Source organism: Pogona vitticeps, chromosome 1 (genome assembly GCF_051106095.1).
Source record: "Pogona vitticeps strain Pit_001003342236 chromosome 1, PviZW2.1, whole genome shotgun sequence".
NCBI classification, from domain to species: domain Eukaryota; kingdom Metazoa; phylum Chordata; class Lepidosauria; order Squamata; family Agamidae; genus Pogona; species Pogona vitticeps.
The window spans coordinates 19,061,012-19,075,089 of record NC_135783.1 but is presented as its reverse complement, the minus strand read 5'-3'; the positions used below and the strand labels follow the sequence as shown (position 1 = coordinate 19,075,089).

Below are 14,078 nucleotides of genomic sequence, written 5' to 3'. Positions count from 1 at the left end.
TGTGCGACTCTTTGTGACCCCATGGACCAGAGCACACCATGCCCTCCTGTCTTCCACTGCCTCCCGGAGCTGGGTCAAATTCATGTTGGTCGCTTCAATGACACTGTCCAACCATCTCATCCTCTGCTGTCCCCTTCTCCTCCTGCCCTCACACTTTCCCAGCATCAGGGTCTTTTCCAGAGAGTCTTCTCTTCTCATGAGATGGCCAAAGTATTGGAGCCTCAGCTTCAGGATCTGTCCTTCCAGTGAGCACTCAGGGTTGATTTCCCTCAGAATTGATAGGTTTGTTCTCTTTCCAGTCCAGGGGACTATCAAGAGCCTCCTCCAGCACCACAATTCAAAAGCATCAATTCTTTGGCAGTCAGCCTTCTTTATGGTCCAGCTCTCACTTCCATACATTGCTACTGGAAAAACCATAGCTTTGACTATGTGGACCTTTGTCGGCAAGGTGATGTCTCTGCTGTTTAACATGCTGTCAAGGTTTGTCATCGCTTTCCTCCCAAGAAGCAGGGGTCTTTTAATTTCGTGGCTGCTGTCACCATCTGCAGTGATCCTGAAGCCCAAGAAAGTAAAATCTGTCACTGCCTCCATACCTCCCCCTTCTATTTTCCAGGAGGTGATGGGACCAGTGGCCATAATCTTAGTTTTTTTGATGTTGAGCTTCAGACCATTTTTTGCACCCTCTTCTTTTACCCTCATTAAGAGCTTCTTTAATTCCTCCTCAATTTCTGCCATCAGAGTGGTATCATCTGCATATTGGAGGTTGTTGATATTTCTTCCGGCAATCTTAATTCCGTCCTGGGATTCCTCCAGTCCAGTCTTTCACATGATGTATTTTGCATATACAGTAAGTTAAATAAGCAGGGAGACAATATACAGCCTTGTCGTATTCCTTTCCCAATTTTCAACCAATCAGTTGTACCATATCCAGTTCTATCTGTTGCTTCCTGTCCCACATATAGATTTCTCAGGAGATAGATAAGGTGGTCAGGCACTCCCATTTCTTTAAGAACTTGCCATAGTTTGCTGTGTTCAACATAGTCAAAGGCAAGGAAGCAGAATTAAAAAATTTTCTGGAACTCTCTGGCTTTCTCCATAATTTTATTTATTTATTTATTTATTTATTTATTTAATTTATACCCCGCCTATCTGGCCCACCGGACCACTCTAGGCGGCTTCCAAATATAAAATCAAATAATAAAACATAGACAAATACATAATAATCAAACAAGAACAGCAGTAAAAATAAAAAGGAAAAGTAAGAAAAAAATCAAGAGTTGGCTGGAGGGAAGGCCTGAATAAACAGCCATGTTTTTAATTGGGTTTTAAAGGTGCCCAGCGTGGAGGCCGCGCGAATCTCCAGAGGGAGATTGTTCCAGAGGCGAGGAGCCACCGCCGAGAAGGCCCAATTTCATGTCTTCTCCTTCCGGGCCTCTCTCGGCGTCAGGCTCCTCAGCCTCACCTCCTGACTCGTGCAGGTGATCCGGGTAGACCTTGTTGGGAGGAGGCGTTCCGCCAAATATCGAGGTCCTAAACCGTTTAGGGCCTTATAAGTAAGCATTAAAACTTTGAAGTTGACACGGAAACAGATGGGCAGCCAATGCAATGCAGCCAGCGTTGGAGAGATGTGTTGATATTTTCTCACTCCTGTAAGGAGCCTGGCCGCCGCATTCTGCACCACCTGAAGTTTCCGTGTCAGCCTCAAAGGCAGCCCCACGTAGAGCGTGTTACAGTGATCTAATCTTGAGATTACGAGCGCATGCACCAAGGTAGTGAGCGCCCCCATGTCGAGATAAGGTCGCAGCCGGGCAATCCGCCAAAGATGGAAAAATGCGGTGCGGACTACCGACGCCACCTGAGTTTCCATGGTGAGCGTCGGGTCCAAATATATGCCGAGGCTGCGGACCCCATTCTTCGCGGCCAAGGTGGTCCCCCCAAATGTGAGAGACCCACCCAAGCCACCTACCACGGGGGTACCCACCCTCAGAACTTCCGTCTTATCCGGATTCAGCCTCAGTCCGTTCTCCTGCATCCATTGCAGTACGGCCCCCAGGCAATGCTGAAGGGAAAGGACAGCATCACCTGCAGTGGGTGAAAAGGAGATGTAGAGCTGGGTGTCATCGGCATATTGATGACATGAAGCCCCACATCCCCTAATGACCCCACCCAGCGGCCTCATATAGATGTTAAACAGCATTGGGGAGATAATCGACCCCTGTGGAACCCCACAGTTGAGACTCCATGGGGCCGAGACGCTCTCCCCAAGCTGAACTCTCTGGGGACAGTCCCCCAAGAAGGAACGGAGCCAGGCAAGTGCTGAGCCACCAATTCCCAACTCAGAGAGCCTCCCCAGGAGGATACCGTGGTCGACGGTATCAAAGGCCGCCGAGATGTTGAGGAGGACCAGCAGGGAGATTTTGCCCCTGTCGGCCTCCCTCAACAGGTCATCGTACAGGGCGACCAATGCCATCTCAGTACCGTGGCGTGGCCTGAAGCCCGACTAAAATGGATCCAGGGCATCTGTTTCGTCCAGGTGAGCCTGGAGCTGATCGGCCACCACCCTCTCGACCACTTTGCTCATGAAAGAAACATTGGCGATGGGCCTATAATTGCCAATTTCATCCGCCGCCAGACTAGGTTTCTTTCTTATGGGCCTAATGAGTGTCTCCTTGAGGGCAGATGGAAGGGTCAAGGGAGGAGGTGGTGGCCCGACAGCGATCAAGCACCCTGGCCATAGTGTCAGGCGTTACAGGCTGAAAAGAATCGAAAGTCACCGGGTAAGACGGAGCGCTGGACATCTCTGCTCGACTCACTGTTTTTAAAAACGGAGAGAGCTCCCAGCGCATGTTAGCAATTTGGTCTCTAGTTCCTCTGCCCCTTCGAAATCCAGCTTGTACTTCTGGGAGTTCTCTGTCCACATACTGCTGAAGCCTACCTAGTAGGATTTTGAGCATAACCTTGCTCAAAATTTTGTTAGCTATCAGGGATCAAAGAAAGACAAACAAAGGCAGATCTATTATTTGGTTCTAGCCCAAGAACCACAGTTTTCTTCCTAATGCATCAAAGAAGGAAAGACTTTTCTCTTTAGGCAAGCTTTCCCTAAGGGACTTGCTGCCTTAGTTAGGTTTTTAAATGGATTGTTGTGCCTTACTGCTTTTAATGTTTTATCCTGATGTTGCTTATGTTTTTTAGTATGATATTTGTTCAGTCCTTTAATAGTTGTATACTCACCATTGTTTAAATACTGTCTTTTAATGATGTAAACTGCCTTGGGCCCTTTTTTAAGGAGAAAGGCAGCATGAAAATATTTCAAATAAAAACAGGTAAACAAATAAATAAAGAGATCCGCATATACCCCGATCACTTTATTTGGTTAAGATGAGATAATTTTATAGAATAGAAGTCAATTTTTTTATTGGTATTAGTAAAGTAGATTCATTAATTCAATAGTTATAAATGTGGGTCGTACTGAAAGTTACTCTTGCTGTTAACAAACACGGAATAAAATTCATGTAAATGTAGCTTTTTAATAAGAGCGAGCACAATTGTGAAGCTACTTTTCCTCTTAATGACCTTCCTGATGAAGTGCTTGGGACTGCCTGCGGCAAGACTCACTCAGACATGAGGGTGTGAGTCATGGGGAGGAGCTCTATCTCTATAGAGGGGCACTGGGAAGCCTGGGAGGGAGAAACTATTTTGAAAGTATTGTGTTGTAGGGCTTTTCTTTTGTTTCATTTTGCCTGCTTCTGTAAAGTTTGATTGTCTCTAAACCTCTACTTCCAACTTCTTTTCTTCCTTTTCTCACCTTGCTACGTATTCGTTCCTCCATCTTCTCTAGCTACACATGGACCTCAAATAGTGCTAGTTTATTTATCATGAAGCAGTGAGATTTGCCAGTATAATGTAAAACATATGAAATACATTTTACGTGCTTTGTGCAAAATAAAGACTCATTTACATTAAAAAAAGAAAAAGGGGAAAAAGGACACCAATAATTCTGGCTGTTCTGAGGTGCTACATTTACATTTGTAGAACCATATAGTTTGCTGTTAAAAATTGTGAACTGGGCCATTTTAAAAATTACGTATTGCTCCTCAAAGGCCAAATGATTTTCCCTAAACTCTCTGAACAGGAATAGATCGGGAAGATAAGAGAAAATGAAAACTAGACAAAGTACAGTATGTATCAAATGCTGTTTTTTTTTAAATACGGGAGAACCAATGCGGTGAAGGGCTTAGAAGGTAGGACTGTGACTTGGTTGATCCACGTTCAATTCCTCACTAAGCTGTTAAGCTGGCATGCCTCACAGGGATATTGTGGAAATAAGCAGAACTGTGTATACCGCCTTGAACTTACTGGAGGAAAGGCAGAATACCCATGTCACTAACAAATAAAACATGAGATGGATGTATCTTTGGAATTACAATCCTCTTCATCATGGAATATTAAAGAACAATTGTAAGAGGAAAGTGGAGTAATAGAATAATGGAGTTGGAAGAGGCCTATAAGGGCACTGAGTCCAGCCCCATACTCAAGGCAGGAACCCACTTCTATGCATGTATACTCAAGAGTAAATCACACTGAATTCAGCGGGTCTTACTCTCTAATAAGCATGTACAGAGTTGATGGGCTGGACTCAATGATCCAGGGGGGTCCCTTCCAGCTCTGCATTTCTGAGAGTATTATTCCAACCTGGCTTCTCAAGCATCATGTACGGAAGCTGTGGGAGATCTTGTGCAGAGTCAGAGGGAACCAGTTCCAATTATTCTTTTAAAAAGATCCTCAGGCAGCATTTTGGCTTCTTGTGGCTGGTAGACATCTTCCATAAGAATTTCTTACGCCTTTTTTTTAAAAAAAGTTTTGCTCCCGAAGGTTGTGTTTGATTTCTAAAAAGTCAGGGTTTGTTTTTCTTTTTACCCAGTTCTTTCAGCCAGTTTAGGAAGGAAACCTTGCCCCCTTCAACCAGCCGGCTGCTGCAACTGCCCACAGCCCCTCTCCAGGGAGACTGACTCCACCTGTGGCAAATTAGGGAGCTAGACAGCGAGAGTGATGACTGCAGTCTTACTAAACCTTGTGTCCTCCGTCTCCGGATTCCAGCTTTCACTTTTGAACGGGCCTGGCTCTTGCTTCATTTTCAAGGTTTCTAAAAAGAGATGGGGAAATTGCCATTAAAGGGTAGTGGTTATTTTATTTATTTATTTTATTTATGTCCTGCCTATCTGGTCAGTTACGACCACTCTAGGCAGCTAGAGTGATGAATGGGCACTTGGTTCAGATCTCGGCTTAGCCATGAAGCTCACTGGGCTAGTCACTCTCAGCCGGATCTACCCACCTGACAGGACTGCTCTAAAGATAAAGTAGGGAGTCAGGGATCACCCAGGCCAGTGTTTCCCAACCTTGGGTCCCCGGATGTTCTTGGAGTAAAGCTCCCAGAAGCCTTCACCACCAGCTGTTCTAACCACTGAACTAGTCCACATTGAGCTCATTGGAGGAAAAGCGGGATATAAATGTAACAAATAGATTTTATTCTATTCTAAACAAATAGATTTTCATATAGTAATAAGAAAGGAGCATTTCCTTGGACAAGGATTCCCAAGATCCCACAGTTATGGTAGGAGCTGTAATTCCACAAACTATGTCTTCTCATCTCTGCCTCACAAAGGTGGAGGTCCTTTTCTCATTAGTTAATGCCAGTTGTTTGTACCAGATGTCTCCGTTGACTCAGTTAAAAAGATACATACCAATTAATTGATCGTAGTGTGACTAGGTATCCGGCTTTAAATAGCACAGTCCTCTGTTTCAAGGCATCTTCTGTTTGAAGAACAGTTCCAGTTTAAAGATGAAGAAGAGAACAGCAGGGTCTTGTGGATGTGTATCCGCTATTAATTGCTGAATGCCATTAATGGGTGACTTAAGTTAGGTGCTAATTGGTTTAACATTTGCTTACAGAATTGATCTGTTTTGCTGATGAGTAATCAGAAATGGAGACTGTAGCCAAGAAATCAGAAGAAGACTGAGACTAGAAGGGGCAACAATGAAGGAATTAGTAAAGATAATCAATTGTAAGGATGTGTCACTGGAGACCAAGATCATGCACAACTCTTGTATTTCCGATTGCTGTCTATGGGCTTGAAAGCTGGACAGTTAAGAAAGCGGACAGGAAAAAAATTGACTCATTTGAAATGTGGTGGTGCTGGAGGGAAGCTTTGTGGATATCCTGGACTGCCAGAAAGACAAACAAATAGGTCTTAAATCAAATCAAGCTCGAACTATCTCTGGAGGCAAAAATGATGAAACAGAGGCAGTCCTACTTTGAAGACATCATGAGAAGGAAAGATTCTCTGGTAAAGACAATAACACTGGGCAAGGTGAAAGGGAGCAGGAAAAGAGGAAGACCACATGTGAAATGAACTGACTCCTTAAAGGAAGCTACAGGCTTGAGTCTGCAGGAGCTGAGCAGGGCTGTTGAGAACAGTACATTTTGGAGATTCATGCCTCCATAAGCCAAGGGCGGCTTGACAGCACATAACCACAATCGGATATGAAAGCACAGGAAGAGTCTGAGCCGTGGCCAGGAGAAGGGCACAGTTTGTGTGGGAGTAGGTGATTAAGACAGCAGTTGGCCGATTATCTTTTGTTTAAAACTGCCTGGGCTGCAGTGACAAATTGACTCTGTTGTGTGGGAATAACAAGAAAAAGAGCAAGGAGATTTGAAGAAATTACCACTTGTGTACAAATAGTGGCATGCTAAGGCGAGGAATAATAAGGCACGTTGTGGCGCTGCGGGCTAAACCGCAGAAGCCTGTGCTGCAGGGTCAGAAGACCAGCAGTCGTAAGATCGAATCCACGCGATGGAGTGAGCGCCCGTCGCTTGTCCCAGCTCCCGCCAACCTAGCGGTTCGAAAGCATGCAAATGCAAGTAGATAAATAGGAACCACTTTGGTGGGAAGGTAACAGCGTTCCGTGTCTAAGTCGCACTGGCCATGTGACCATGGAAGATTGTCTTTGGACAAAACGCTGGCTGTATGGCTTGGAAACGGGGATGAGCACCGCCCCCTAGAGTCAAACACGACTGGACAAAAAATTGTCAAGGGGAACCTTTACCTTTACCTTTAAGGCAAAGAATATAACAGCACCCCTCTCTTGCTCCTTCAACTCCCTCCCTTTGTTTGCATGCTGACACTAGATTTCCCTTGTTAGCCACACTTCTTGATTTTAATGGGTTGGGGGGGGCAGTGGATGCAGCTATTCAGCAGTGTAGAGAAATGTATGCAGATGCCCAGAGGTGCCCAAACACTTTCTGATTAAGAATTCTCCACCTTTGTTTTAGATACCAAAAGGCTTAATATAATATTAAAACTAGTAGATAAAGAAGAAGTAAAGGCAAATTTGGAATAACAACAAACATTTTTTAAAAAAGATACCTTAAAGACAACTGGGTGTCTTGTGGCGTTATTACTCCAAACCAGGCACTCTCTGCTGTCACCAGCGACCACCCCAAGAAAGCAACCCAGGGGCAGCCCAGCAGGAGTCAAGTCCTTGTGAGCAATCTCCGAGGCTTCAGATCTGGGTCGACCTCTGGTCTGGCATTGCGTGTGCGCCTGGGACAGCGAGAAGCCTTCCTGGTTGAATAAAAAGTAGTCCCACAAATCACATGGCTTCTTCCAAGGGGAAGTTCTCTCTCTCTCCCCCCCTGCCCATGTGTGCATGCTTGCGCGTGCGTGTGGGTGCCTGCATCTCTCTCCCTCTCTAGTGCTGTTGTTTCCCTTGGGGGAGTTCCGGTCAGTTGACATGTTGTGTTCCCTGCAATTTCATGCGTGAATCTGTGATTCAATAGCATAGAGCCTGGGATGTTTGGATACTTAGTGAACATTTCATGTGATGAATAGCGCTGTAGAAGGGGTTTCAAAAAAATTGGTGCAAACCACCATCACCACCCCCAGTTTCTGCAGCAGTTCTGTCACAAGATTATAGCCCCAACCAGGTTGGAGAATCTACAAATGGTAGTTCAAAACAACAGATTTTTCCAGGTAGTGCCGCAGATATGCCGTGAAGCAGTCGAAAGAATAACATTTGTAAATCCATTGAGAAATAGCACTCTTAGAGTCTGTCCACACTGGCATACAGTTACAATGTATGGCTCCCTTATAACACTGTTCGGCATGGGGGAGGGAAAGACCTTGTCGGCTTGCAGTTCTACTGAAAATTATCCGTCCTTCCCCTTTAAGAGCTGGCCCGTATCATTCTGGCATAGGGCTAGGGCATGCAGTCTTTTTGAGACCATTCCTTGAGATGCAAAATAGCTCTTTGTTCAGCCTTTGCAGACAGATGCCAACTTAAGAAAGAGTTAAAATAGATTGTTCTGAAGATAAAGACCTTTTGAACACTGGCCTGGATTGCACCAAATTTTACACTGTGGACAGGCTATTAATCTCAAAAGACGCTGCATCTCTCTGCTCCTCTACAGGTTTTAAAGCATTTGTGCCTTGGAAGACTCTTGGCTTATAAACAGATAAAAGCCCTTGTCTTGCTGTCTCTCTCTGTCTCCCTCCTCTACGGCCACATCTTCACAAACACAGTACTGGAACTGTGGCTGCCGCTGCGCCTGCTGCATGCTCCTTGATGAAGGAAGCCTGCCAGAGTGCGGAGACAGCCTGCTGATTCAGCAAAGTGTGCACAGGCCAGCTGTAACCCTATCTCTCCCTGTTTCCCACACCAAAACGCAGCTGCTCGGAGGAACAAGCCAATGACGGCTCTTGCATCCGAATCTACGAAATTCCATACCAGTGTATATACAATTTAAGTAAACGGTTAAGCAGGCCGTCTGCTGATCAGGTGGATTTCCTGTGGACGGTAGATTAAGAAGTACTTCTAGGACACAAAATTCTCATATTTGTTATTCCTCTAATAATTAAGGACCGTTATTTCAGTATATCTAAGCCTAGCAGACAGCAATGTCTAAAGCAAAAAAAACGACTGCAGAGATAACTGGAAAAGGGACACATTTTAAAAACAAATATGAGCACATAGGTTGTCACAGCACAAGCTCCTTTCACTTCTGGGGTCATGAAAATTAGCTTATTTTGTTTAGTGATTGGTCTTTAGGTCAGGTTTCTTTTCAAGTCTGTTTTAAGACGAATGGGAAAGAGTGCTGCATCAGCTCTCTGCAACACTAACAAGGTTTCAGGTCTAACTCTTAACAGGCTGGTTCTAGCATCCCTTTCTGGCCTCTGAGACAGACAAGCCAAAAGTGGTTTAGGCATCTGGCTGTAGAGCTAGAGGTTGGGAGTTCGATTCCCCACTTGTGCCTTCTCGACAGGGGCTGGACTGGATGATCCACAGGGTCCCTTCCAGCTCTGCAGTTCTAAAATCTAAAGACATTACAGAGTTCCTTTTTTTATTACAGTTCCCAGAATCTTACAGCCACGATGGCAAGGTGTTTCTGGGAGCTTTCAAAAGTAACCCCCCCCCTTTTTTTTTTTGAGCTCTGGTGAAAAACTAATCATCGGAAACCACAAAGAACAAGCAAATTGAGGATGCCTATTTTTACACAAACCAAATAATAATCTCTGGCAATCTTATGGAAAAGGGGCGTTCCAATATTATTATTTTTTTAAAAGATATAAGAAGTATTTTAGAAGCTGGAGGAAGAGAATTGTGGCTGGATTTTTATCTTTCTGTTTACCATTAGATATCTCCAATTGCCTTCTGTTAGGGCCATGTTCTCCTTGTCTGGTCAGGAACAGTAAAAAAAAACACAATTCTATGATAGGCCTCTGGATGAAGTCACCTGACTCGTTTTACATCAAGGCAGCAATGCCTGTTTCATTTCCTATTTGGGTTGGAGGCAGTTCCTTTGTTCCTGAATAGGCAAAAGGAAGGCAAAGATCAGTCTCAAGGTGGAAGAAGGCCATTTTGGAGGGCTCCAAATCCAGTTCTTTACTCACAGGACTTATCAGGGCCCCTACATGTTCTGACAACAAATAGGAACTACATAGCAACAGAACCAACATTCCCTCTAATTTTCAGTCCCACTGGTTGGGGCTCTGCTGTTTGCACATGTGACGCTGCCCTGCATTTGTGTGGCACCACTTGTATGCGTGGGGTTCTGTTGCAACCAGAACCAAAGGGTCTGAAAACAATTACTGTGGGTGCGTGGAGGAGTCCTGCTTAGAGGGAGGCAAAGTTGTGTGTGCATGCATAGGCACCCACCTTAGAGGGAACTTTGATCAAAACCAAATGTTGCTGAAAATTCAGTTTCCTTTTTGGAGATGGTGGGGGAGCATCTGCAAGACATTGTATTCCAACATGAAAGAAATCGCACAACGTTCAGGGCTACAAAAACAGCCTTCGAAGCCTTATGTGTTTCTTGGGCTACACTTTGCCTACACTTGTCTAAAGACTGCTTGCCATTTATCCTTCCCCAGAAAGCATAGAAGTCTCAGGTAGATTATTCATTTGTGATGTGTGCATTTTAGTGGGGAGAAATCATGGCAGCTGGTGGGTGAATGTCTCAGGTTCAACATTTAGGATCAGGCATGGCAGCATACGCCTGCCAGACAAAGCTCGTTGTATGGTAGAGGGTGGAGTGTGTGACTTGAGAACAGGTTTTAGTGTCTGTAATTAAGCTGCGACCTCTAGGAGTGACTTGTTTAGGGGTCAAATGACACTGAAAAAAAGGAAATCAGCTTATAAAAGTCTTTGTGGTCAGCTGACATTCTCTGCCTTCTTTGCATACTCATGGGGGAGCGTGAGTAGATACAGAAGGCATATACCTGGATTGTGACATGATGTGGCCATGACTCACAGTATACGCAGAGTTACACATGACATGTTTCTCAGTTGTTGGTGATGACTGTGCAGAATTTATGTAGGGGGATGGATGGGAGACAGCAGTGTTTAACTTTTTCCTTGCCCACTACTTCTCCAATATAATCACCCCACGGGGTTATTTCTTAACACAGTACTGGTCAGGAGAGAAACGAGGAACAGGCTAGCCCACAAGGAGAGATTGTGCAGTGCGAATATACAGACAGGGGATAGATTATCTACCCTACTCGGGGCTCATCCTTTCTTCCCCAAGCTCCGTTTTCTCCCCCAACAGCATAACAAGTTGGAGGATGGAAGGCCAACACAGGGATGTTTTTTGTCACTTGAACATTACTAGCTGAGAAACTTTGAGGCTGATAAAACAGACCAGGAGACTTGTATGTAGCAAGTTGTTCGCCCAACAGGCTCATCAACTACACACGTATTTTGGGCTTAGGTGGAATAGCTGGACCTCTGATGTTTGAGTCATGGCTAGTGCATAGGTGGCTAATCACAGGTTGGGCTAAGTGCTTCCCCATTGAAGAGATGATATGACCCTCCACACACACACACACACACACACACACACACACACACACACACACACACACACACACACACACACACACACACACACACACACACACAGTACTGTAGTCATGACCCTTTTGTTTGCAGTGCAAATCATTTCCAGATGAAATTGATGTTGCTGGAGATGCCCTGATTAGCTAGAGGCTCTTTTATTCAGCTTTAGTCTTACTGATTAAGCCCTCAAACGTATAAATAGCCCTAAGTTCAAAGAAATGAAGCGGTCGGTTAGCTTGTTCAGGATAGCTAGTTGTCTATGCCAGTTTAATTTTCCATTATATTCAACAGTCAGGTTATGTGTATCCACAGAGCTTTGACAGGATAATTGTCCCTCTATTTGGCTGGAATGGACAAACAATGAGAGGATCTCAAGCTACAGCAGAACTGGCTGCTGTTACAATGCAATAAACCTATTTCATATCTATTGCAGGCTGCAGAAGAAAGCTTTCCATTGATTCTCCACTCTCAGGAATGAATGAGCTGGCCTATTCCAAGAAATCGATTTGATCTTCCATTCTTACGCAGAGAAGGTAATTGTTGTGACTAATACATTTAGAAGTGTGTTAGATTGGGACACTCTGTTATGTTTCTGGAATGTAAAAGAATTATTGGGACTTGTTTACCAACAGGGGTGTGGGGGAAAAAATTCACTCTGTACTACCAGATTTTGATCCCCTGGGAGTGGAGAAGGCTGTTATATGATAAACCACAGAATTCAGATATTTACTCTGTTACTGGCGGTAAGCTTTGTCCTCCACCCCTGCAATGCAGTGTCTATCACATTTGGCTTCTGTTGCATTAGGAAAGTAACTTTCAGAGGGACAGGTGTGGGTCTGTTTATTGCGTGGAGTTCAGTCTGTGGGCTGCTTATAGCCTTAAGGCAAACCGCAGAATCCTTTTGGCTCTCTTGATGGCCTCCCTCAGCAAAGACCTGCCCCAGCTAATATATATTGGTTTTCCCCCAGTACCCCAAAACAAAACTAAAACTGGGCTTTCAGAGCATTTTGGTTTTGATTTTCACATTTTAAAAAATAGGTATATAGCAGGGATGGGGACTTGAGTTGCATGACTCGCTGTCAAATCGGACTTAAGTCGCACCGGTGACTTCATGCGACTCAGATTTGACCCCCTAAATGACTTGGACTTGACTTGTAACTCAGAACCCACCCACCTCTTTTTTTCTGGAGGGGGGAGGCTTGCTTTTAATAAGGACTCAGACTTGGTCCCAAAAACTCAGACTTGGTCCCAAGGATTTGCCAACCTCCCTGATGTATTGCGCGATCTGTGTTGGGTCCTGCAGGTGGAAAATTTGGCCTACAAGTCCTCTGAAATTGTCTGCCTCTGCTTTACTGCATACCCTGCATACTAGCAAGATTATTCTGTATTATTCTACACTGAACTAAATGTATCCGAAAGCAAAATTTTCTCCAGTTCTTCAATAAGAAATGCTGTGACTTGAATGTGTGACACAAAATAAATTGCTTATGTGCTATATTGCTTAGTAACAGAAAGTATTTTGCTTAGTTTACTTAATCTGAAGCCTACACATGTTTACTCAGCTCTACCAAGGGCAATCTCTGGAAGGGGCAAATACAGATGCAGGTTTAAGACCAACCTTCCCCTTCCCAAAAGTAAAAGCAGCAACCCCTTCTACAGACTGGGGAGCTTAAACACCATGTCGAATGGGTCCTTCTCTCACTATTTCCTTCATGCTGAAGAACCTAACAGATACCTCTGTGTTTTCCCTCTCAGAGCAAATAAACATCTCTGTATGTGGGGCAGTTCAGTTCAGAGAAATGCAATGTTCCTTAGAGCTACGTTGGTCCTTGTCCAATTTACACACCCACTTTTACCTATACTGTATAGAGAAAAGCAGGTTGTCCATAGCTTGATGTGGCCTTGAGAAAGCCTCCTGATCCAGACATATTCAGTAGAAACCTTATCACTAGTTGGAGCGGCCAGCAGAACTAAGACCAGAACTAATTTGTCTTTATTTTGGACCAAATTAATGTAGAGGATGTGATTTGAAGAATTTGTTGGAAATTGATTATTAATGAATCTTATAAAAAAATCTCTTTTCCATCTAAATCTGAGGAAGCTATTTCAGTAATAAATCGGTCTCTGGTGTCAGTGCTGGATTAGATGAAGGTGAACAAACTGAATCTTAATCCAGAGAAGACAGAGGTGCTTCTAGTCAGTGAATAGGCAGGTCAAGGAACAGGAACGCAGCCCTGTGCTAGATGGGGTTACACTCCCTATGAAAATTCAGGTGCGCAGCTTGAGAGTCCTGGATTTGCCTCTAAACCTCGATGCCCAGGTTTCAGCAGTGGTGCCAGGAGTGCTTTGCACAGTTACAACTAGCTGCATCCATTCCTGGAGTAATCTGGCCACGGTGACACATGCCTTAGTTACATCCCGGCTCGATTACTGTAATGCGCTCTATGTGGGGCTGCCTTAGGAAAGTATTCGGAAACTCCAGAGGGTCCAAAAGGTTGTAGCCTGATTGTTAACCAGAGCTGATTACAGGGATCACATAACATGCACCCACCACCACCACACCCCGTTACAGCAGCTCCACTGGCTGATGATCCGGTTCCAGGCACCATTCAGAAGTGTTGATTTTAACCTATATAGCACTAAATGGCTTGGGTCCAAGCTATCTCAAAGACTGTGTCTCCCTT

General features: G+C 44.5%; 1 protein-coding gene across 35 annotated transcripts in view; it reads left to right on the top strand.

Moving 5' to 3' along the window:
* LOC140704068 (uncharacterized) overlaps nt 1–14,078 on the top strand; it is a 342,640-nt gene that overhangs the window by 269,856 nt on the left and 58,706 nt on the right. For 34 of the 35 annotated variants that reach the window (XR_013540248.1, XR_013540245.1, XR_013540266.1 and 31 more), the window contains one exon: nt 11,828–11,927. Coding sequence is in view for 4 of the 35 variants with exons in the window: in XM_072988804.2 (XP_072844905.2) it covers nt 11,828–11,904 (77 nt within the window). In the remaining 31 variants the exon portion in view is untranslated. Of the gene's footprint in view, nt 1–11,827; nt 11,928–12,697; nt 14,064–14,078 lie in introns of those variants that run through there. The other variant, XM_072988817.2, reaches the window with a different exon arrangement.